The 24,316-nt window shown below is 37.6% G+C and overlaps 2 protein-coding genes across 8 annotated transcripts; both read left to right on the top strand.

Annotated features, from left to right (window-relative positions):
- Positions 1-211: 211 nt before the first annotated feature.
- On the top strand, positions 212-13,478 carry LOC102237267 (zinc finger protein 384-like). 6 transcript variants are annotated; one of them, XM_014470173.2, is made up of 12 exons: positions 212-351; positions 1,084-1,141; positions 1,926-1,993; positions 2,567-2,885; positions 4,750-4,872; positions 5,028-5,182; positions 5,263-5,339; positions 5,417-5,641; positions 7,826-7,993; positions 9,165-9,243; positions 9,338-9,496; positions 10,399-13,478. In XM_014470173.2, the coding sequence occupies exons 2-12, from the start codon at positions 1,135-1,137 to the stop codon at positions 10,798-10,800; spliced, it is 1,782 nt and encodes a 593-aa protein (XP_014325659.1). In that variant the 5' UTR covers positions 212-351; positions 1,084-1,134; the 3' UTR covers positions 10,801-13,478. The 6 variants fall into 6 exon arrangements, with proteins under 6 accessions (XP_014325659.1, XP_023200142.1, XP_023200145.1 ...); XM_023344374.1 differs by lacking the exon at positions 1,084-1,141; XM_023344376.1 differs by lacking the exons at positions 212-351; positions 1,084-1,141 and adding an exon at positions 359-702.
- A 319-nt stretch (positions 13,479-13,797) lies between these two features.
- kifc1 (kinesin family member C1) lies at positions 13,798-23,656 on the top strand. Of its 2 annotated transcripts, none has more exons than XM_005802882.3 (17): positions 13,798-13,898; positions 15,138-15,227; positions 15,397-15,499; positions 15,602-15,655; positions 15,757-15,831; positions 16,216-16,414; positions 16,508-16,673; positions 17,287-17,454; positions 17,568-17,681; positions 17,777-17,863; positions 17,963-18,160; positions 20,915-21,079; positions 21,170-21,308; positions 22,211-22,350; positions 22,429-22,502; positions 22,656-22,731; positions 22,993-23,656. In XM_005802882.3, the coding sequence occupies exons 2-17, from the start codon at positions 15,144-15,146 to the stop codon at positions 23,035-23,037; spliced, it is 1,887 nt and encodes a 628-aa protein (XP_005802939.2). In that variant the 5' UTR covers positions 13,798-13,898; positions 15,138-15,143; the 3' UTR covers positions 23,038-23,656. The 2 variants fall into 2 exon arrangements, with proteins under 2 accessions (XP_005802939.2, XP_023200141.1); XM_023344373.1 differs by lacking the exon at positions 13,798-13,898 and adding an exon at positions 13,945-14,099.
- The last annotated feature ends 660 nt before the right edge of the window (positions 23,657-24,316 follow it).

The following is a 24,316-nucleotide window of genomic DNA, read 5'->3' as shown; positions in this document are numbered from 1 at the left end:
AGTTTTGTATTGAAAAAGGTCACTTGTTCAAATTGTTTGTTCATAAACACGAATGATTTAAGATAATAAAAAAAAACCCTGACCATATGGGGTAAGGGCCATTTAGATGGAATATATGAATCGTATGTAGATTATGGTTGTGGATTTTATTTTGAAAGCGGTGACCGGAAGCGACGCCGTTGAATTGTGCGGCTTTGCGAATGAGAAAAGAACTGGAGGGAAAAAAAGAGAAAAAAACGAAGGAAAAAAAAGGCATATCTGAGAGCTTTGAGGGGCGGATTTGGACAAAGTTTCTCAACTGTCCCGTCCCGAGGAAGCTTCGGGGGGGTTGAAAGGGAGTCCAGTTCACCGGTAATTAACTCCGGGGTTATAATTCGGTTGTAAATGCTTTGTTATTTTCAGTGTGTCTGAGAGCACCGTCGTCCCCGTCGCCGGAAGTCTGCATGAAGCTGCGTCTCCAACAGAGGCTACGGCGTCGACGTTTTTTTTTTCTGTCTTGTTTTTTTTTTTTTTTTTTTTTTTTATTCGACACTTTTTTTTTTCTTTTTTTATTTTCTGTGAGCGAGATGAGCAGGGAGTGAGGAATGGAGGCGTAGGGACCGAGGATGTTTGTGTTCGCAGGTTAAGCGTTTGAACACACGCAGGCCTCCAGTTGTAGCTTGAGTGAACAAGCCAACGAACAAAAGGAGAAAATTAATGGAGGCAAGTTAGCGTTAGCCATGTTTGTGTGGCGCTCAGACAACAGCCTCCGCTGCGGACGGCAGCCCGCGTAGCTTGCAGCAAAACACACCCGAGCCTCCCGACATGCCATCCGATTTTATGTCAGTTTATAACCGATTTTATTTCTGCAAGCTTTCCTCAGTCACTGCTAACGTTAGCCGCCGCTAGCTGCACCACAGTTTAGAGCCAGCCTGTGCCCTGTCGTTAAAAATGGCTCTCAGAGCACTGAAACATTGACTTTAATGCACCGATGCGACGGCCCATCTGTTTTTAAAGCGGAGGTGTGGGTTGAATAGAGCATGTGAGGGATGAATTAATTTGACTTTGTGGATTTTTTCCCCCCTCATTATTCATTGGCTGCAGCAGAGATTGGAGGAGTCACATGAAAGACAAACATACCCTGAGCTGTGCTGCATGAAAGGTGCCAGGGTTTGTTTTGGTGGGGTCTGTTTTTCATGGGCTTCCGAAGTGTACTTCAAAGTTATTTATTTTATAATCAACAAGTTAAGCTTTACTACCATGTAACTGCTTGCATGCCTTTTTGTGAGGTGCGAATGGAGGCAATAAATTACTATGCATGGCATTCAATTCTAAAACTAACTTCTCTGCAGCAATTATGTGCAAAATAACATGCAAATGCATAGCGACTCTGGGCAATGACGTGACATGTTGCAAAAAAAAAAAATTATGAAGGAGATGACATTGATTTTACCAATGAAAAAAAAAGTGCGCTTTTACAAACATGCAAATTTAATTTCCATCACAACTTGTTCAAGCTTTCATTTTTGGTCACAGCAACACATTTGGTGAAAGAGATGAAAGTGCATGGGCTGTGCTGGTAAACATGACAACAGGCTAATTTTCATGCTTGCTTTTCTGTCTCCATCCCTGCCTGGGATGAACATCTCTGCCTGATTCCTTTCACATCCTCAGTTTAAAACATAACGGTTTGATTAAAAAAAAAAAGAAGACATGGATCGTTTCCATTTTCTTTCTTCAAGACACACCTTAAATTCAAGAGTTTTTATGCAAACCTGGAGTGTTGAGTGTGTCAGGCTTTAGAGGAGAGGATGCATTGAAAGGAAACAAGCTGAGATGACAAAACACAGCCATGCATGGTCTCGTTTATGTAACACAGACAGAAAAGACATCAGTGAAGAGGGGAAGGACAGGTGTTTTCTAAGTGTGTTGCTTTTTAATTACAGAAATAATGGACGATTCCCATTTCAACTCATCATACTTTTGGTCTCCCGTCCCCACTGTACAAGGACAGGTAGAGACAACCTTATTGTTGGAAATGTCTTGAAATGAACATGGCTTTAATGGGATTATCACTTTGACTGTTTATAGAGCTGCTTTAAGGATTCTGTTGATGAATTTAAGCGCACAGTGAAGTTTTTTTTTGTAATGTCTGGTGATGCATTCACTTGATCACATGATCACTCCTGTCCCTCTCCTCTTTTATCTCTTTGTTTCTGTTTTTCTTTTACTTTTTGCATCTCACCATGCCTTCGTATTCTCTTTTCTCCCATCCTTTTGTTCTCTTCTTTCTCTTCACTAATCCCACCGGTCACTCGTTCATTTCACTCCCTTCTTGTTCTCCTCATCCATTCTCTTTTTTTCTACTCAAACATTCTTCTCATCCTTATACTTAACATATTTTTCTTTTACTATAATTTTCTGCCTTTTTCAAATATTTTTTACCCCAATATTTTGTCCTTGTTCATCCTTCTTTATTCTTCTTCTTCCTTCACTATTCTCCCACTCTGTCTCCCTCATGCACCATTTTACCTTCAACATCCCATCCTTTTTTTCTCCACCCTTTACACTTTACACCGCTGTCTAGATTGAGAACGCCATGTTCCTAAACAAGGCAAAGGAGCAGCTGGGTCCAGACAAGGCCAACGCGCCTCCCTTCCCTCACTCTTCTGCGTCTTCCACCTCGTCCCCTCACTACCCCACAGCTGTGCTCGCCATCCCGGGTTCGGTGGATCCAGGGGTGCGGGTGGTCCCCAAACAGGAAGGAGGTGGGAATGCATCCGGCGGAGGAGGGGGAAACAGCGGGAACGCAACCTTGAGTGGAGTAGGGGGACATCTACACCAGTCGCACACCTCCCAGAACGTCACGGTCGTTCCTGTTCCCTCCACCGGGATCATGACTGCAGGTGAGAAAAATAATGAATGAAATTAATGATAATGGAAATTTATCGTGATCTTAAAAGGCGGAATGATATTAGAAAATTAGATATATTACGCTATGTTATTATTAGGATTAGGTGATATGACCTTAAAGTTTTATCACGATATTTTGTGGTACTATTACCATAATAAAAGGGATAATAACTATTTATAAATACTTTTTCAGGTAATTGTATGTGTGTGACTGCATTTTTATCACTAAACTGCACAAATATTTTCATATTTATAGATATTTTCATTAAAAAACAGTAGAAAACTGTAAAACTAAAAATTCTAACAATACAGATAATTTTGAGGGGTTTTAAATATCATTAATTGTAATTTATTGTAACAACAATAAATCAGATTTTTTATCGTATAAGACATTTATCACAGTAAATGTTAAATGATAAGATAAATGCCCATCCATAGTTATTATTATTAAATAATGCAATGATCCCAACACGTTTTGTGACCTTTAGTATCTGGAGACGGTGTGGCTACATTCAGTCCAACAGGCTGAATATATACGTGGCCTGATACGTGAATATTACAGGCAGCAAATTGAGTGAAACCTATCAATAGAAATTTAGTTAATTTGAACAGGCAGTTTGGCTCCTGGAAACTCAAATTTACAGTCATACAGTGTATAATCATCATTAATTCTGGATTATAACATTGATAGGTTCCTTGTACAGTGAAATAATGGTGAAACCATGAATGATAATGACATTAAGAACATTTTATCTGGGAAGTTACCTTTTTGACATGATGGAGATGAGTAAGAGCACGGTTTTTATCTTTTATTGATTTAAGTTTTTATAGTTTTTAAGATTATTTGTGAAACCACTTCCAGGATGAGTTGAGGGGAAATATAGTGGTGAGTTTTTATCCTAGTTGGGGCCACAACCACAAATTCCAACATTAGTAGCATCAGATAAAACTGCTTAGAAACTGAAGTGTTACTACCTCCAAGCTTGCACTTAGAAAATAAATGCAGGGTGAAACTAGAAGCAGAAATTTCTCTGATGCACCAGCAGCTCATGGAGCGAATGCTGTCCTGCTGTCTCCTTATTTGGAAAAGTTCATATTCAAAGTGCAAAATGGACCCACTGCATTCCAAGCAGTTCTTTCTGTTATTAGTATTACACATATTGATCTTGCTGTGACTATATATTTTTAATATATTGTTTAGGCCCGATCAAAATTCACAACATCTATATAACAAAGGATTTAAACAGTTTTAGGAGAATATTTCAGAGAAGGAGCAGCTTATAGTCACATTTATGTTCAGAGGCAAGGCAAGTTTATTTTTATCGCTTATTGTTTGGTGATTCAAAGTGCTTCATGTGATGAAAAGTTATATATAAAAACTGAAAATTAACAACAAAAATAAAATGGTGGCTCATTTCTTTAAATTCTAGACTCACAGTTGCAATGTTTTGAAACATTCAAAGAAAGGTAATTTATTACTGCATCTCTCCAGTAGTTCAGGGTTTGACTTACAAGAATCATCTTTTTAGTGCTGCATTAAATGCCATTCACTGATGTAAATTAAATATTTACCCAATCAGAAGGATCATCACTGTCTGAAAATTTCTTCACAATTTAATCTGAGATCTGGAACAGATTTATGTGAAGGAAAAGCAGGATTTTTTTATCTTTAATCATCTTGTCACTTCAATAATCTGGTATCATGTATTGTTTTCCTTGGAGCGAACCGCCTGTCTCAGCTTTGGACACCTGCAGTGTAGAAAAAGACATTTTCTGTCTCTTCTCCACATGTGAGAAATGTTCAGCTGTGGTGAAACATGTTAGACTGCCGGTTTCACAGTTTGTTTCTCCTCTCAGCGGGGTTAGTGATCACCACCCCACAAGGCACACTGGTTCCAACTGCCTCCACACAGTCGTTTGTAACTGGACCCCCCACCGCCACCACCATGATAGTGTCTGCAGTGCACCCCTCAAACACAGGTAAAACCCTGCAGTTCACCACATAATCAGTCATTTAGCAGTTTCTGTTTTTTTATAGTTTAACTCATATTTGTTCTTTCATTTTGTAATTAAACATTTAGATGATTTGCATGCAAATATAGAGTGAATGAAACCTCCAATTTCTTTTTTTTCAGATAAAAAGGAGGATGGTGCTATGGCTCCAGCCGTTGTCATGCCGACACCATCGAAGCGAGGCAGGAAGAGCAAACAGATGATGGGCAGAGTTGGTGGGATTCTCCCTCCAGGAAGTGATGCTTTAATTTTAGCCCATCTTGCTGCAGGTGGACAGGTGAGCTGTTTAGTTTTTCATGTAAAAAATTTTTTATAATATGCCTTTAACCCTCATATTTTACTCTTTATGTGTCACAGCATCACTCTGCTGACCCATATGATCTGTCAAATGATGAGGATGATCATACCAGTAAAGATGGACCCAAGTCCTACAGGTACTAAGGTGTTTAGATTGGAGAAGCCTAATCAGTTTGCAGCTCATTTAAAATATTTTTAACCTTTTTTCCCACAGATGTCGGATGTGTGCAGTGACGTTCTTCAGCAAGTCAGACATGCAGATTCACGCTAAGTCCCACACTGAGGCCAAGCCCCACAAGTGCCCCCACTGCTCCAAGTCATTTGCCAATTCCAGCTACCTGTCCCAGCACATCCGCATCCACAGCGGGGCCAAGCCCTACTCCTGCACCTACTGCCAGAAAACATTCAGGCAGCTCAGTCACCTCCAGCAGCACACACGGTACTGGGCCGGCCGGCTGGCTCTGCAGCTTCTGACTGTTTGTGCTCATTATCTCTGCCTTTTCAGTTTGAGCATGAACCTCTGTTCACAGAGTGATGGGGTAGTCAGTCAGCTGGGGGTTGTAGGGGGAGTGTTGACAGTGTTAAGCTCTTTATGCACAGTCAAATCATATTCAAAACATAATAAATCTAATTATGACTGGATTGATGCAACAGTTCATGGAGGTTAGAACTGTGCCGTCATGCAGCAGTTGTATGTTCCTGCTTTGCATGCCTTGGTCTGTCCCCGATCAGGTCTGTTTCCCAATAAGAAATCTCAGTCTGCTCCTTTCATTTCCTCACCAACAGCACCCTGTACATGCATCAAAGATATATATAAAATCAGACATTTTGTGATGCGGGACTGGAGGAAGTGTGTTTGAATTCTCATTTCATCCATGCATTCTGTCACGTTTCTTGCATGATTGTCCAGAGAAAACAGCAATGCTTCTTTTCCTCTGCATTTAGTGGAGTTAACATTTACTCAGTGACTACCTTACATGCTCTAATGAATTGGATCAGCTGAAATGACTTGCATGCAAAATTCAACAGCGTTTCCACCAGATAAATGACATTGTTGCTGGTCAGTGATTTTTTCAGCTCAGGTCATGTAGAGACCAACAAAAGACCACAATGGTCAGCAGAAACATCTCCTACCTTTGATAGTCGTCTCTAGTGCATATTGTTATAAGAAAATGTAATTTAGTTAATGTATTGAAGCAAATAATACTCAGATCTTTGGGCGTCTTACTAAACATTTTATTAAATTGTGGAAGTAAAAGAAGCTCTTTTTCATTTCTCTCAAACCTGATTCTATAATTTTATCATTTTTTTCTTTAGCACAGCTGCATTAGAGAGCAGAAACAAAACAACAAATATCAAAGCTGACACTGAACCCATTGACCTTAATCCTGTCCTCTTAAAAATACCAAGAATATTTAAGACTTTAATCTTAAACCTGATTGGCTCGTCCCTTAAAATCCCTTTCTTTGCACAACTCCCTCAAACATCACCAATTTTTCACTAAGATTCACTCTCAGTTATGAGACATCAAATTGATGTTCATATGAGAAAAACATCTGCAAAAGTAAATATTTGACCTTGTTGGAAATATATTGGATAGCTATAAAGTTAGTTTCTTCATTTTTTTATTTCCATAAATCAGAGATAAACAGGACAACTGGATTTTTTTTTACCAAACTTCATTTGATACTGATTGTTGTTGCCACTGCTTTAATATGAATAAAACTGAAACTTTATGTAATAACTTCTGCAGAAAGTGCTGCCTTCAACACTGCAAGATCAGAAACATCCGATTGTTCTTAATATTCATTAACGTAAAAACTAGAACAACAAGCAGACTAAAAATTATATTTATGGCTCAGAAAATGAAATTGTTAATTTCTTTACCCAAAAATATTCTTTATTCTCCATGTTTAGTATGTTTATTTCATTTTCATATAAAAAGAATATTAAATATTTTATTCTTGTGTGCTCTAAATAGGGACTGTGTACGAGATATAGTGCATGACTAATATAACCAAACTAGAAGGTACTAATTACTAATCTCAACTAATTGTTATTTTACTAACCATGCATGAGGTTACAAGTAATAAAATCACATTTCACTCATTCATGCTGCCATCATTCAACAGATGGTTTAATTTTCTGTTTGAGCTCGTCACCTTTCTTATTCACGTTTTAATTTCACTCACTGCTTTGCTCTGGGTTTCCCATATCATCTGTAGTCCGTTCGTTTTAATCAGAATGACGTTCTCCACCTGCCTGCCACCCGTCTTTACGTTCACAGAGACACACCCCACTCACTGCAGGACACACCAAATGGAGAGAGAGCGAGAGAGAGAGAGAGAAAGGAAAGCGTGACTGTGCTTGCTGTATGTTTGTTCTGTGTTTTCACAACTCAGACGCAGCACAAAGAGCACACTGTCAAACGTATCGATCTGCGATCAGAAGAATTGGTCGCAGATCCTTTTAAACTTTTAACGCATGATTTGATCTTCGGTTCGTCGGGACGTTTGGTCATGCTGTAGCTTAAAAATCTCTCGCTGTTTCTCTCTCTCTCTCTGTGTTTCTCTCTCTCCATCCCTTCCCCTTCATCCCCTCCGATCCCGGCTTTCCGTGTTAGAAACCACACTGAGGCCAAGCCCCACAAGTGCCCCCACTGCTCCAAGTCGTTTGCCAACTCCAGCTACCTGTCCCAGCACATCCGCATCCACACGGGGGCCAAGCCCTACACCTGCTCCTACTGCCAGAAAACATTCAGGCAGCTCAGTCACCTACAGCAGCACACACGGTACTGGGCCGGCCGGGCTGGGCGGGGCGGGGCCGGGCGGGGTTTACTCCGGCTAAAATCCTTGAAAATGCTTGAATTTCATTGAGTGTTTTCAAGGTTTGGAAAGTGCTTGATTTCTGTGTAAAGTCCATGAAAGTGTCAGATGTTCAAAGTGACAGTTTTGGTACTAAAGTGCAAACTGACGTTTGAGTAAAAGCCTAATTTTGAAAAACGTTAACAGTTGAAACCAGATATTCTCATACACCTAATAAAAAGACGCACATTTTTTTTCTCATTGTCTAAAGTTAAATCAAGATAAACTTCTCTTGTTTGTACCAAAATTATTCCTAATTGTGAAATGCCAGAAAACTTAACAGAAACATTTTTTAGATGCTTTTTCTGTAACTTAGTTCATATATTGTTTTTAAGCATTAATTTGAGCAGGAAGGTCATTTAATTCACATGATTTGATTGGATTGTTCCAATATAATGAATATTTATTATTCCTAATGGTTCAATGACTTATTGATCAGTGTGATTGAAATAAAAGTCTGTTTATATTTTATATGTTAAACAAAGTTATTGAAATTGGGAGATTTTTTTGTGTTAAATTAGTGTTTTGGGTGAGAGACATTTCAAAACATCAAATTTAGATATATTTTAGTCTGCCACGTCACAAGACATTATTAATAACCATAATAAATGTTATCATAGTGAGGTGAAACAGTCTCTATTAGTTCACCTGTATTGTTTTTACCTATAAAGTGCGGTGAAAAGTTAGAAAACTTACATTGAAAATGCTTGAATTTTACTGTAGGAAGTGTGTGTAATAATTAGTGTGTGGACCCTGTGTGCATGTTTGGAGCAGCTCTGTGGAGATTTGTTGTTTATTTAATCATTGTGAGAGTTAAATACGTATTTACAGAACATTTGGAAGGAATTCAGCTTCATGCAAATTGCAAGACATTTAATTCGACTTTAAGTGATTAGAAATGATATATAAGAAATAGTTTTGTGGAAGAGAAAGTAGAAGAAACAAGAGAAAGAAAGTGATATATTGCATGAGGAATGTTTTCATTTAGTCATCAGAGGTATGCAGGACTGCTTCATGGAAACTGCTCTTAAATTTTACTTTTGTGCAAAATAAATATATTAAAGTTAAATGGATTCATTTGATGTTTTCTTTCCTCAGGATTCATACTGGTGACCGACCATACAAGTGTAACCATCCCGGCTGTGAAAAGGCTTTCACTCAGTTGTCCAACTTGCAGGTCTGGAATCATTTTCCTGACATCCTGTCACCATAAAATCCTTTCTTACAGGTTTTTTTTATCTTTAACCCTTTTGTGTGTATTTTTTTCCCAGTCTCACCGTCGACAACACAACAAAGACAAGCCCTTCAAGTGTCACAACTGTAACCGTGGTTACACAGACGCTGCCAGTCTGGAGGTTCACCTGTCGACGCACACCGTCAAACACGCCAAGCTGTTCTCCTGCGGCCTCTGCAATAGATCTTACACATCGGTACGCTTTCAGATGGGAGGGTTATACAATGATTTAAAAATTAGATTAATCTGGCTTTATATTACCAGATATTTTCTGGAAATCCTGTATGGAGACTTGTCAGTGTGAGCTATGAGCCAAGGAGGATTTTTTTCTTTTCTAGAGCTGCACAATATTTCATATTGCAATCATAAAGGAGTATTTGGATTCAGTATACATTATTCCATGTCATTATGTAAAAGTTGCATCTATTGATCTTTTATCATCTGTCATTTGTTCATCCATCATTTATCAACCCATTTCACCTGATGAATTCCTTCCATCTGTCTTCCAGTTTTTTGGGTTTCCATATTTAAAACCTGATAACATTAGACAAATTTGCCATAAATTCACTGCAGAAACACAAAATCTTACCAAACAGTTTTGTCAAGTTTCTAGTGCAAATAACTTGAAATAAGACAAAACTAACATACAGGTAACTTTTCTTTTTAATTCTTGAATATTGATAAAAAGTAATATCTCCATTGGCAGATTTTTTCACTTGTAATATGAAAAAAACTTGTTATCTATATTTATTAACAGGTTTTGAGAAGAAAAAAGGGTATTTTGCATTGTTTGTGTAAAATACTGACTTTAAAAATGGACAAAAAAGTACAGAAAAGTCTGTAAATGTAATTCTGGGAAAATGGACAATTTGAGATGAAAGATGTGCAGAAAATTCAAATCAAAGCAATATTCAGCAAACCTTTGTCTTTATCATGGAAAATTTATTTATAAGTAACTAAAAATAATTTGTAGTAATAATTAATAAATACTATAATTCTGTTCTAAACCTTACCGTATCAGGTCAAAACTTAGCTAAACTAATGAACACATTTTGTTCAAATAACAACAAATGATGTTTCCTCTTTGTCTTTTTCTAGGAGACTTATTTAATGAAACACATGAGGAAGCACAACCCCGACCCGTTAACGGTGGCAGCGACGGTAGCCGCCCAGCAGGCCCAGGGCCTGACGCCAGGAGGAGGGGGGCGGGGCCGGGGCCGCGGGCGAGGCAGAGGCAGAGGAAGTCAACTCCAAAGCCAGAACAACCCAAACAACACCAACCAGAACCAGAACCCCGTGCCCCCGGGCAGCTACCAGCCCACCCAGCAACCCTCTGAGGGCGTCATTCCGTGCCCCTTCGATCTGCACCAGTACAAGACAGTGTCGGCCAGTGAGATCCAGTATAAACCCGTCAGCGTTGGCGACCTGCCGGTGACCCATAAAGACCTCTGTCTAACCGTCTCCACGTCAGCCATCCAGGTGGAGCACATGAACTCGTAGGCGGCGTCCTGCGCTCTGGTTGGGACAGGACTAATAATCTGCAGTGTAAAAAGCTCCATTTGATTCACCGTCTTTCATCTTCACAGTCTTCTAAAAGCAAAACTAGAAACATGGCTAAGAAAGGAGAAACTGTTACCATCCTCATCAGCCATCCGCCTCCGACTCCAGCTGCGTTTTTATTTTCACCATCAAGTAGCTCTGAAGGACGATTCGAAAGGGATCGAGGTGATGTTGGGTTACAATCAGGAGATGGACGTTCAGTTTGGTTCACCTGATTCTGAAGCGTTAAAGCTGGGAAGGACTTTAGGCTCCATGTTGGATCACAGACAGTCTACAGTGTTGAGTTCAGGTACCTCCGAGACGAGTGGGAAAGCAGGTTCCAACTGGTGGAAATGGGTTTGCACATTTAATATCTGGAAAAATCCCTTTTAACTTTGAAGTTATAAATTTAGCTAAAAATAAATCTGCACCTCAAGTTTCACTTTTATTACTTTGGTTGAGCTGTAAAACACACACATCAGGAATTAAACCAACCTTTGAGGTAATATTGGGAGATGAAGACTGTAAATTATCTGTGAAATTAAAAATAATAATATTCTCTGGAAATTTAGGGGTAACTTTGCAGATTTAATTCTTCTTGAAATACTCCAACAAGCCAAAAAAAAAGAAGAGTAAAAACAAATAATAATTTATTAATGGTAAAAATTCCGGCACGGAAATGGAAGCACTTAATCATAACACAGAAGATGGAAGTTATGTATTTTCATCTAAGTTCCAATAGATTCATTTTACAAATCACAATTAAACATCAGAAGATCAAAGAACAAAGGAGCCATTTTGTTTTTAGAGCCTAAAGTCAAAAACAACTTTGTACAAAAACAAACCGAGTTCAACAAGAATGTACTAAACCTGAGGAATCTGAGCAGAGCGAACGGAGGAAAGCGGGACGGAGGAGTCCTACAGAAAGCACTTGATGAAGCTCGTACTTCACGCCTATGTCATTTTTTGTCTTTTTTTTATATATTATATATATAAATCATGTTTGTATTTTTCTACCGACAGAGGAACATAGAGAGAAAACAGAGTGATTGCATGAACGTGATGGAAAGAAAACATTTAGTCGTTTGTTTTCTGATTCTAAGAGGAGCGGTTAATCTTCCTCCTGTGGGCGACGAGAGCCCGCCCCGCTCTTACCAGGGGGGTTGATGGGAAATAATGATTGTGTGATAAACACGGCTGACAGGTACTGTTATCAACCTTTTCTTTTTTTAAGAACTTTTCATACATATTATTATTACTTTCATTATAACTGTAGTGCAAATGTTATCCACAGTATATCCACTCTGAGGCATTATGGTATTGCAGTATGCTGTACATAAAATAGATAGAAAAGACTTTTTCATCTGTAAAAGGGAAGTATGTCTTGTGTACAGAATATATGAAAACGCACCCAAACCACAGACTGTCCCAGGTCCGGTACTGTACCCAACGGGTTCTGCTGAAAAACAATTAGGAGTTACAATGAGAGTTACGGCTTTTCTTTAAACACCATTTATGATTTAACTTTGAATAATTGAGTCTCTTTAGTTATTAAAAGTCTTTTGACTAATTATCACTAATGCTTTTCTAGGCTAATGTAGGTATAGTCGTTTTCAGTAATGTAGAAAATAAGTGAAAATTGTTTCACCAATCATAAAAAAAATACATGTTTTTATTTAAAAAGAAGAAAATTAACGGTGCTGTGTAAAATAAAGCCACTGCATTCAGACTCCTGACTGACCTGCTAATATGTTTAAACATCATTAGATTAAATGGTGACCTGGGACACTGTAAACCGTCAATCCAATCAAAATGTTCAAGCAGCCTGTTCAACAGGCCAACGGTCTTCATGTATACTCAACTTTGTTTGTCTCTGTGTCTTTTTATGAAAAAATGACCTAGCAATGCTCCTGGTAAACAGTTATTAACTGTACTATGTTACATACTGTATGCACAGCTAAAGCTCCTGCTCATCTGAACAGACTGTTTCTTCTTCCCTTATGGAGAATAAAATTCAAAAACTGTTTATGACTAAAGGCCAGGATTGATTTATTAAACTGAAATCCAATCTGCAGGGCTTATTACTGATGTAGATGAATTTCAGAGTTGGGTTGTGCTTGATTTTTGTTGGTTTCAGATGATAAATTGTCAAATGATGTATTTGCATAAGATGTGTTATACTGAATGCAATAATATGAAATATTTTCTTCAGGTTTTTGTGTGGAAGAGCATTGAAAGTATCTTGGGATATTTTCTTTCATTCCATAACTAACAATATGTATGGATGTCAGCAAAAGTCAAAATGCCACGTTTGTCAAAGAAATGTCCAATTTAAGCTGAGAATTGTGTTTAGTGGATGAAAATTTAAATTATATTAAAACACATCAGACTTAGGATTTTTATTTCAAAATATTTACAAATGTCAATATTTAATATTTAACATTTATTGCCTAAATGTTCAATTTTATGATTAGCCAATATTTTATAATAAATGCAATGTTAAAAGTTGGTAATGAAGTTACCAACTTTTAACAAACAATGGATAACATGTTTGCTACATTTTTAGCATATTTTGCAAACACTTGTTAGGTTCTTGATTCTATGGTTTTAATGAAATACAACCAAATTGGTGCACAAGATTTTATTTACGTTTTTTTCTCTGCCCAAAAAAGGTACACAATCAATAAACATATTGGTCATGTTTAACAAAGGTGATTTTAAAAACATTTTTAAAGTCATTTTATCTTTGTTTATTCAAGTAATCCACGTATTCGGATTAGGAAAACTATTTTCTAAAAAATAATTTTGAGGAATGTACCTGTGCCCGGGTTTTGCCTTTTGCACGGAGTTTACCGTACAAACAGCGTGTATCCCGCCCCATCAGGACATGCGGTTAAACATAGCAAACGTACACATGAGAGGAGGCGGAGTTTACGCTGTGTCAGCCAATCACGGCAGAGAATCCGAAGCGCTCACCAAAACAGTTGCATTTCAAATTCAAACGGACGGAAACATCGGATCAAAAGGGACACTGGGTGAAGATACACATTTGTTTTCAGGTACTTTGTTCTTAATAGATCATTTTTTGACTGTCTTAACTGTTGGATAGTGGTTTAGAAGTACAGACGCTTAGACGAGTACTGCCTACGGTACTTTCATAAGTTAGAGTTAGTTCAGTGTTAAGATTAAGCTAAAAGAAGCCCACGTCAGTAACAACGCGGACGTTGGTTATTGGTGTCAGATGGATTAGTCGGGACGAGGTAATCCGTTTGCATTAAATTTAAATTATTTTTCTGCGAGTTGACCGATGTACCAGAACTTGTTCTGCCTGTTAGCAGCACACCCTAAAAGCTCTCCTTGCACTGGACACATTTATCGCGATTAAACCTGATTTTCTCGTTTTGTTTATGCTAATTTAGCATTCTGTGTTAAATTACATTGGATGAATTTACGCATGATACGTAAAGTCTCAAACTATATTTTGAGGAATTTAAGTGAGTTGAATATCTGTGTCAGATATAAACATCAATGCATTCATTACGAATTCTGTATTATCACAAAATATTTATACTTCTGATGCTATAAATGGATCCAATATTTTATTATATGTTTTAATAGTTAAAGATTTTATGCGTAACTAATTGAGTTGGGGTTCTATGTCAGAAACTCTAGAAACTTTCTGCATGTTTGGATTGACAAGAACTTAAAAAAAGATTTATGACACGATCTAGTAATTACTTATATTTAAATTCCATCTGTGCTAAATATATAATATTTAGATGATTAACGTTATGTTTTTGACTATTTATTTACTGATATTTGGATTTTAATGAATAGATTTGAGCAAAAATCTAAAAGCAGTATTTGTTTTGCAGGTTTTCTTTTTGATACTGTACAATATTTCTTTTCTTCAAACAATTCATTTTCATTCAAAACTTTAATTCATGTCAACATGTGTCATGTTTATTTTAAACTATAAATGAGTGAAATAAACAAATGTAAAATCTTTCAGAGAATAACAAAATTATAAGAAGTTAATATTGTAAAGTTGGATTATCTTCTCAGGTAGCCAGTGTGCTGAGTACTGCTTAGATTTCCTAACAGTTTTAACTCAGCTGATGTGTGGCTCTCCTTTAGCTTCTGCACCTTGACTACTTTTGTTTTTGTGTCTTTCTTATAAGATTTTAGTCGCCTTTCTTCTGCCAGCTAACCAGCACTAGACTCCTGCTAGGTTGTGACCTTTCTTTGTTCTTTTGTGATTTTTCTATTTTGACCATTTCATTGTCCTCTATCCTCAGCTGAATATGTCCCGACTGCCAGTCATGTCATTGAAGAGAGTTCTCACCAGCAGCAGCTCTGAGAACTCCCAGGACATGGCTCCTCTGCAGGTTTGTGATAAAAACACTTCCTGCATCTCAGTTTGATTCTGTCAGAAGCTGTAGAGAAAATACTTTTGCAGTGTTTTCATTTTCATGCATAAGTTTGTGTGCAGTTTGTTTATAAACCAGGATATGTGTCAGTGATGGTTCTTTGTGTCGTCTTGTTGTGTTTTCGCAGAAGAGGATGCGTAAAGACCAGGAGCCCCGCAAACCTCAGGCAGCTGCAACCATCATAGGAGACAAGCGGCCTGCTACTGCTGCAGCAGCCAGAGCACCGCCCTGTACGTTACTGAAGAACTTCTCCATGTTCAGAACCTGATCACCACCCACAGCAGTGAACAGATCATATTGTCTTGCTTTAATTGTTTGGTATTTATCAACAGATAGACCAATTAGAGGTGCAGGAGCTGCCACTGTGGCTGCTGGCCCTTCCAGAGGTCAGATGTCCTGTTATCTCTGCACAATAACCTGGTGTTAGTAGCAGATGGTGGTTCTGATGGAGATGCCTGAGTATAATGTTGTGGTTCTGTTCTGTCAGGGTTCGTGAGGCCCGTTGCAGCTTCCACTGCTCCCAAAGCTGCCAACAGTAAACAACCTGCAGGAGCAAAACCTGGTGAGAAACTGCTGACTGTCGTCCACTTTAACGGGGAAAACGTCTTTTTGTTCAGTAGTACTGAACAAAATACTTTAATATATAAAATATTTGCGATTCTAGAACTTCGTTCTGTTTGGAGATGCTGATTCTGGATTATCAAAGTTATCTTTTTACTGTACATGCCATAGAAAAAAGCTGAAACATATTTTTATGGATATACATATATTTGAACAAGATGAGTCTCATCTCATCTTGTTCAGATGACTTTAAGAATCAATACCATCTTTTTATGCTTCACTGATTGATGGATTTTATAAATGTAAGGCTGAAGCCGCTAAATTCAATAAATCAAATTTAATTTGGACTGAAAAAGTTTTAAAAACGTATGAAATTCTTGTGCAGGTGTGACTGGAGCCACTCGCCGCAAACCATGGGACCTGAAGGGTAAAGTCAATGACATGGAGGGTAAGATCCGCACCTACCAGACCAAGTACAGGTCTGTAAACGAGGAGAACGAGGCGCTGAAGGACTCCGTGGCTCAACGTCAAACCAAAGTGTCTGAGCTGGAGCAAGAAGTCAAGGGACAGAAGAGGAAAATCAGGTATGAGCAGATTATCTGGGAGAAAATGAGTTCAGTGTTGATTTTTTATTTTTATATAATGTGATGCTAACTTTGGGTTCCTTGCTGGTTTAGTGAGTACGAGGCGGAGCTGCAGATGTTGTCTGGAGTTCAGAATCAGCTTGAAGAAGTGCAGAGAGAGAAGAACGTCCTCCAGAAGGAGATGTCCAATTTAGAGCAGAAATATAAGGTCATGGAGACGCTGCGGGACAGTCAGGAGACGGAACTGCAGACTCTGAAGGTAAAGCAGAATCCTGCTCCAACCTGCTGGTTCTGGATCGGTCCAGACACCTGAAAAATGTTACTATAACAACCACACCTGGTTTAAAGGGTCTAACTTGTAGAGAACTGAGAAGATATGATTTTTGTTTATGATGGGTACTTTGAAAATATACAGAAATTAATTTTTCTTTGTTAAAGTCTGTCACAATCGCATAATAGATTAAAATAAGATTGATCATTTTCATGTGGACAACCGTTGTTGGACATGCTACTCTTTAATGTTTTTTAAATAAAAGTCCTAACTGGCACTTTTGCTTGTTTTCCCAGTTAAAGCTGAATGATATTTTTTGAAAAACAAGTTTGGTTACAGACTTTATAACTTATTCATATCATTGTATTTAAATAAATTTTGGTTATATAAAATATTTTCTAGTGTTAAATGTTCTTTAGAAGTTAAAACTTTTTTTCAGTCTTGAAGAATGTAACAGCTTTAATATGCCATTTTCACTACAACACTTGAAAAATGGTTTCAAACTGACAATATTATTTTTTATTGCAATAATTTTGAGACAATTTATCATCCAGTGAAGCTTATTGTGACGTGCCTACTTTGTGTTGTGTTTCCTCTGCAGATGAAGCTGTCTGTGCAGGAATCAACGATGACCCGACTGCAGGCCACCCTGAGAGACAGAGAGGAAGAAGTCAGCTCCCTGAAGGAAACGGTGGCGGAGCAGAGAGACGAGCTTCACGCCGGGGAGATGGAGCGCCGGCGGCTCCACAACACCATCCAGGAGCTGAAGGTGGGTCGCTGCTCACCCTTAACAGCCCAAAAGATCCGGCTCAAATCTGTTTTATTTAACTAAGTTGAGCTGTTTGCACCAGTTAATTTAATGTCTAATGTTTCGTGTTTCAGGGTAACATCAGGGTGTTTTGTAGAATTCGTCCTCTAGAAGATGGAGGCCTGAGTAAACACATCCAGCTGGCAGCCAGCGACAACAAGTCCATCATGCTGGCCAAAACTGAGGAGGTGGGAATATTGTAGCAAAGATCTTCTGCTTATCGCCATGCCAACACAAAATTATCAGACTATTTAAACAGAACCATTTTTTTTCTGCCCTTTAGTCTCATACGGGTAAAACGGCCGACACACAGAAGAATTATCACTTCAGTTTCGACCGGGTGTTCGGGCCTCTGGCTTCACAGCAGGAGGTGAGCAACATGCGGATGACATCAGCTCCTCGTTAACAACACCTGCTGTGATTCTGAGCGCTGCAGAAGAAAGGCCTCATGGGAAAGTTTTGTTTTCAGATCTTTGATGAGATCTCCCTGCTGGTGCAGTCGGCTCTGGATGGGTACAACGTCTGCTGCTTTGCCTACGGTCAGACAGGAAGTGGGAAAACCTACACCATGGAGGGAGAGGAAGTGGACGACACGAGGGGCGTCATTCCCAGAGCCGTGCAGCAGATCTTCAGAGCCGGAGACAAGCTGAGCTCTCAAGGCTGGGAGGTTAGCTTAGCTTCACCTGATTCAGTTGTTTTTAACGTTAACTAATGAAGTCTGCTTAGATCGTCTTTTAGTGTTGTAGTTTGGCCACCACCCTGCAGAGGGCGCCACTGGTCAACCTTGAGCAGAGCCAGTTGATACAGAAATAAAGACGGTGGGACCATAGCATAGCGGGAAAGAGAAATAGGTCAGAGTCTGGTTTGGGATGCAAAATGTACTTTATGCAGTTTTGTTTAGAAATATAAACACTCAAAAACCTCCTTAAGTTTCACGTTAATAGTGCTCAATAATGTGAATGCACTGCCTAACGATTTTTACTTTTGCAAAAGTAAAAATCAGGTGTTTACTTTGTGGCACTTGGTTACCAGAAAATACACTCATCTCTTAGCAACAGATTAACAACAAATATTGTTATTGTTCAAAAAATATAAGATTTCCTTGCAGAAAAGTGAAAATGTTTTTCTTTTTTTGTCATTGCTGGTAAATATATTATAAAACAAACATTCAACGCAAAAGTGAAAATCTGATTTATACTTTGTGGCAGTTCGTTACCAGAAAAGTTGCTCATCTCTTAACACCAAATTAATAATAAGTAATATTGTTTATAAAACATAAGCATTTTTGAAATACTGCTTATCTGCTTAGACAAAACAAATTTACAGTTGGTGAATTTTGCAAAAGTAAAAATCAGATGTTTACATTGTGGCACTTGGTTACCAGAAAATGCGCTCATCTCTTAGCAACCACTTAACAACAAATATTGTTATTGTTCAAAAAACATAAGATTTCCTCTGCTCATTTGAAATGCTACTTATCTTATACTACTTAAGAATTGTGCAGTTGGTGAATTTTACAGAAAAGTGAAAATGTTTTGTTTTTTTTTGTCATTGGTTGTAAATATATTATAAAACAAACATTCAACGCAAAAGTAAAAATCTGATTTTTACTTCGTGGCAGTTCATTATCAGAAAAGTCTCTAATTTCTTAAAACCAAATTAATAGCAATGACTATTATTGTTTATAAAACATGAGCTCTTTTGAAAACTGCTTATCTTCTTAGACACAACAAATGTACAGTTGGTGAATTTTGCTAAAGTAAAAATCAAATGTTTACCTTGTGGCACTTGGTTACCAGAAAATGCGCTTATCTCTTAGCAACAGATTAGCAACAAATATTGTTATTGTTCAAAAAACATAAGATTTCCTCTGGTCTTTTGAAATAGAATAAACTTTATTGATTCCCAAGGGGAAATTTCTTATTGCAAGCTACTCCATCTTAGGTAATAAATACAAAGTTTGTAAAATATGTAAAATGACTAGACATAAACTAATAAATAATAAATAACAAGCAATCATTTCATAAAAGTGAAAATCTGTTTTATACTTCGTGGCAGTTCGTTACCAGAAAAAGAAACTCTCATCTCTATACCAAATTAATAGCAAATATTTATTATTGTGTTTAAAATATAAGTTATTTTGAAATACTGCTTATCTGCTTAGACACAACAAAGGTGCAGTTGGTGAATTTTGCTAAAGTAAAAATCAAATGTTTACTTTGTGCCACTTGGTTGCCAGAAAATGCGCTCATCTCTTAGCAACAGATTAACAACAAATATTGTTATTGTTCAAAAAACATAAGATGTGATGCTCTTATTTTGACAGCCCAAACTTATTGTCTGTTCAGGAGCATCAAGTTTCATGAGTCACATGGCACTTACTGTTTTTGCTCTTATGAATATTAAGTTTTCCGTCAAGGTGGCGTCACTGCAGTTCTAAAATTCTGCTCAGCCCTTTTCTGTACTTACTGTTTTCCGCCATCTCTGTAGTTCTCTACATCTCTGTAGTTCTCTACATCTCTGTAGTTCTCTACATCTCTGCTCTCCTCAGTGTTTCTTATGGTAATTAATCTTCTCTGAAAACTGTCATGTGAGACACACAGCGCCAGACAAAATTCTCTGTTTTTGAGTCTGACACAAAACAGTGACAGTTAGAATTTGTTTTGATTTGAATTTGGCCCGTTTTTCGCTACTTATGTTGTCATGGTTACTTGAAATGCCAACAAAAGTAATAGCGCCCCTCACGGGATCGAGCCGCACATTTTCAAATATACATTGTGAAGGACAGGCAGCGGAACGAGCCGCATTAACAGTGAAAGGAAGCGAGGGGTTCTGGTCCAATTCTTCTTACCTGAAAACACAATCAAGAGCAGAAGTCAGAACCAGGGTACATTACACAGCACAACAGTATTTTCATATGATGGACATATTTACTCCTGGTTTTACATAGTTTGTCCATTTAGACCAGATCCTGGAAAATGATTTTCTTCAACCTTGAACAGAGAACGATAACTTATTGAGAAACCACAATTTAAATTTTCTTTTTGCTCAGTATATAGTACAGCTGACAAAATAACGTTAAAATGTAAAGATTATTTTATTCAGCATATTATGAAAAAATTAACTCTTTATGTTATGGAAAGACTGACGACCCTCTTGATACAAGGGAACCCTCAAGTTTTTGAGAAAGTTGCCACATGTGAGTCGTTAGTCAATCAATCAGCTTAAGATTAACTCATTAATCAATAACTTGCATCCCTATCAGAAATGTCAAGTCACTTTTTTCTTTTTTTATAGTTTCTGATATCTATTAATTCACTGAAACTGTTCTCAAACTCTAAATAAATGTTGAAACCTGTTTGTGTTTTCATGTGTAATGAAAACTTCCTGCTCTCTAACTTTTAATCCGTTTCGTTCTCAGTTCACCTTCACTGCGAGTTTTGTTGAAATCTACAACGAGACCCTGCGGGATCTCCTGTACACCGGCAAGGCCAGCAAGAGGCCCGAACACGAGATCCGAAAGACGGCCAGCAGCGACGTGACCGTCACCAACCTGACCTACCAGAAGGTCCACACCGAGGATCAGGCACGGCTCCGTCTGAGGATCCTGGTTCTGCAACACCGTCAGAGACCAAAATGTAAAGACTTACAGAAAATCTTCTGCTTTTTCCTTCAGGTTCTTGGTTTGATCGCTTTGGCCAAAGAGAACCGCTCCACGGCCCAGACGGCCGTGAACGATCGCTCCTCCCGCTCACACTCGGTGTTCCAGCTGCAGATTGAGGGAGCGAACGCTGGCAGGGACATCAAATGCAAGTGTGAGTGTTTTTATCTCCAAATGATGGAGTTGAGTTCACCTTTTATACTTAAAATATTACTTTTGATTGGTTGGAAACAATTTGCTCTTTCTGATTATTTCAAGCAGAACTGTAGATTTTCAGACTCACCAAGAAAGCTGCTGGAGTGGGCTGACATTTCAGTTTGATTAGACATGAAACACTCACATTTAATCTCTTTCCTGTCATTGAATGCATCATAGATAAATATTACCAGGTTGTAGCAACAACACTCTTTAGTGGGGAAGAGGATAAGTTTTTCATTGAGGATCTAAAATTAGGTCAGTGGAAGCAGAGATGTAAGAAGTTGTTTCAAATGAGAATATTTTCTACCACATCTCAGAACTTTTCTTTCATTCATTAAAACTGAAAAGAGCCAGAAGTTTTGTAGATGAAGGAACAATAAGGATATAAACAGTTCCTCTGTTTTATCATTTTACGCCTTCAGTCTTTTTCATCAAACATCTTTCATTTAGAAAAGCTGGAATGCTTTTGGAGATGTTGGAGTTTAGACATTTTAAATGTTTTTGTTTTCTACTTGGACCAGAAAATGTATCCATACTCAATAAATCTATTGAAAGATTGTTTTAGTAATACTAGCCATGCCAATTTCAGTTATTGCTACTAAACGATTATTAAAGCTGGTTAACTTTCTATCTTTTCTTTCCTTTGTGATTTCTGCTCCTGATATAAATACCATAAAAAGAAAAATATAAAAAAGTTGTACTGTAATGTTAACATAAGTTTCTGTGTTATTCCTAAAGACAAATCAAAACTTTACAAAAACTGAGGTTACAAATCGGCTCCAGAATTTAATTGCTGCACCTGTTCAGGTGTTATGAAGTGAATAGTTTCCTGACTGATCCTCGTTTCCACGGTTACAGCCACTCTTTGCCTGGTGGACCTGGCCGGCAGCGAGCGAATGATGAAGAGTCAGTCTCAGGGAGAGCGCTTCAAGGAGATGACGTCCATCAACAGCTCCCTGTCCAACCTGGGCATCGTCATCACGTCTCTGGCCAACAAGGTGAGTCTGACCTGAAGTGACTTATTCACAAGATGAGCCACTTTTCATTCTGCTTCTAAAACAAAAACAATGTTTCAGGAGAGCCACATCCCATACAGGAACTCCAAGCTGACCTACCTGCTGCAGAACTGCCTCGGAGGAAACAGCAAAACGTGAGTTCTTCATCATCAACCCGGAAAAGTCACTCGTCTGTTTAAAAGATACTTTATTTGAAAGATATTAATCAAATTATCTGAAGAAGCATCCGCCGTGTTGCTGTGACTTTTAAAGCATGGTTTCTGATGGTTTTATTGTTTCGACTCCAGGTTGATGTTCGTGAACATTTCTCCAGAGTCGGACAGCTTTGGAGAAACACTCAACTCTCTGAGGTTCGCCAGCAAGGTCAGTCAGTTTGGTCTGAATTATTTACCATGAAGTAAAAAATGTTTTTCTAATCCACAGAGACATGATTTCACTAAAACATTGTTTAGTCAGTTTGTGGAAACATGGCTGATATTGGGGCTTTTATTACCCAGTGATTCATAGTTGGATGAATCATTCATGTTTATCACCATCCTGATGAGTTGCTGTGTAAATACAGCTGAATGTTCAGTTCTACCATAAAAAGCTTTTTTAATTATTTTTGTTTTGCTGTTTCTCCAGGTGAACGATTGCGTCATCGGCACAGCGAGTTCCAACAAGAAGTAGATCCAAGTTTTTACATAAACGTCATTTTTTTCTACTTTATTGCTATAATCAGTCTGTAAGATGTTTGTACTCAATTTCTCTCTTTGCTGTTCGGAGTTTAATCTGGTGCCAGATTCATATGAAATGAAAGCTTTGGTAAATTCTCAGGGCCTCTTGGTAATCACTAACAGGTTTTAATGTTTGTTTCTCTCATCAGTCTGTGTAAATTGGGCCATATGTACATATTTGTCTGTTTTTAACCTCTTCAGTTTTAACTCGGACATTAAATATCCATCACTGGTGTTTTTAGGAAAAAAGGTCCTTTTTGGTTAGTAATTTCTGATTTTTTTTAAAAAGTATGAATAAATGAAGAACATCTGCAAATAAATGTATTGATGTCTTTATTCTTGTAATTAAATTTCTATAACTAACAGTGTTTGGTTCAACCTGCAGCAGTGATAGATATTTACTACTAAACTAGATTTAAACTGTTACACTGTTCTAAGCTTTTACTATTATTTTGTGTTTTTCCTTTTACAATATGTTTAATTAGTATTATAAATGCATTTATTTTGTTTTTTGTCTCAAATTCTCTGAGTCTTATGTGCATCCAAAGATCTGATCATATTAAAAATATTCCACTTTGACTGATTTTGAGTAATACTTTATTTATTTATTTTTAAACTTAAACATATAATACCAATAACTGCTGTATAATAGCAGGATTTTGCTCCGTTGTGGTTTGAACTGGAGCCAAATTTGGATGAAATATAAGATTTACATTAACTCTAAAGAATTTTTAAATATAAATTTAATTTCCCTTTGAGATAAATAAACTATTTTTGAATTTCAATAATAAACTGACTTTAATGGGTTTCAAAACAAAAGTAAATTGAGGACTTACGTCAGATTTAAAAATATTTCACAGCATAAAATAAACTCATTCAGTGGTGCAGATAAATAGCTGCAATATTTGATTGTTTACATGTACAAAATGGAAAGAAACGTATTGATAAACCCAGAGCAGTTAAGATGCTTGTTGTGATGTCATCACAGCAGCATTAGGTGGTTTATTTCTTTTTCTTCAGTTCGCTTTTGAAAACGTATTTTTTGTTCAATTCTGCAGCGGAAATTCGTGCTTCTTTACTCAGCTGTAATTTTACTCTGAACATTTGTTAGTGGAGGATGAAAAACTGACTAGAAGCTTTAAAAATATGTGAAAATATATTTTTTTGTGGTAGTTTTAAGATTTTATATATACTTATTAAATCTCCATATCCTTTCTGTCATTATCAGCGTC

Source organism: Xiphophorus maculatus, chromosome 13 (assembly GCF_002775205.1).
Source record: "Xiphophorus maculatus strain JP 163 A chromosome 13, X_maculatus-5.0-male, whole genome shotgun sequence".
Lineage (NCBI taxonomy): Eukaryota > Metazoa > Chordata > Actinopteri > Cyprinodontiformes > Poeciliidae > Xiphophorus > Xiphophorus maculatus.
Note: the sequence above shows the minus strand (reverse complement) of the source record. Positions and strands in the feature narration are given on the sequence as shown.

Bases quoted from the DNA above. Each gene is read 5' to 3' on its own strand.
- LOC102237267 (XM_014470173.2), top strand. The intron at 2,886-4,749 runs GTGAGAAAAATA...TTCTCCTCTCAG, and splicing joins CACCGGGATCATGACTGCAG to CGGGGTTAGTGATCACCACC. The intron at 5,183-5,262 runs GTGAGCTGTTTA...TATGTGTCACAG, and splicing joins ATCTTGCTGCAGGTGGACAG to CATCACTCTGCTGACCCATA.
- kifc1 (XM_005802882.3), top strand. From the start codon at position 15,144: ATGTCCCGACTGCCAGTCATGTCATTGAAGAGAGTTCTCACCAGCAGC. The intron at 15,500-15,601 runs GTACGTTACTGA...ATTTATCAACAG, and splicing joins AGCAGCCAGAGCACCGCCCT to ATAGACCAATTAGAGGTGCA. The intron at 21,080-21,169 runs GCACGGCTCCGT...TTTTTCCTTCAG, and splicing joins AGGTCCACACCGAGGATCAG to GTTCTTGGTTTGATCGCTTT.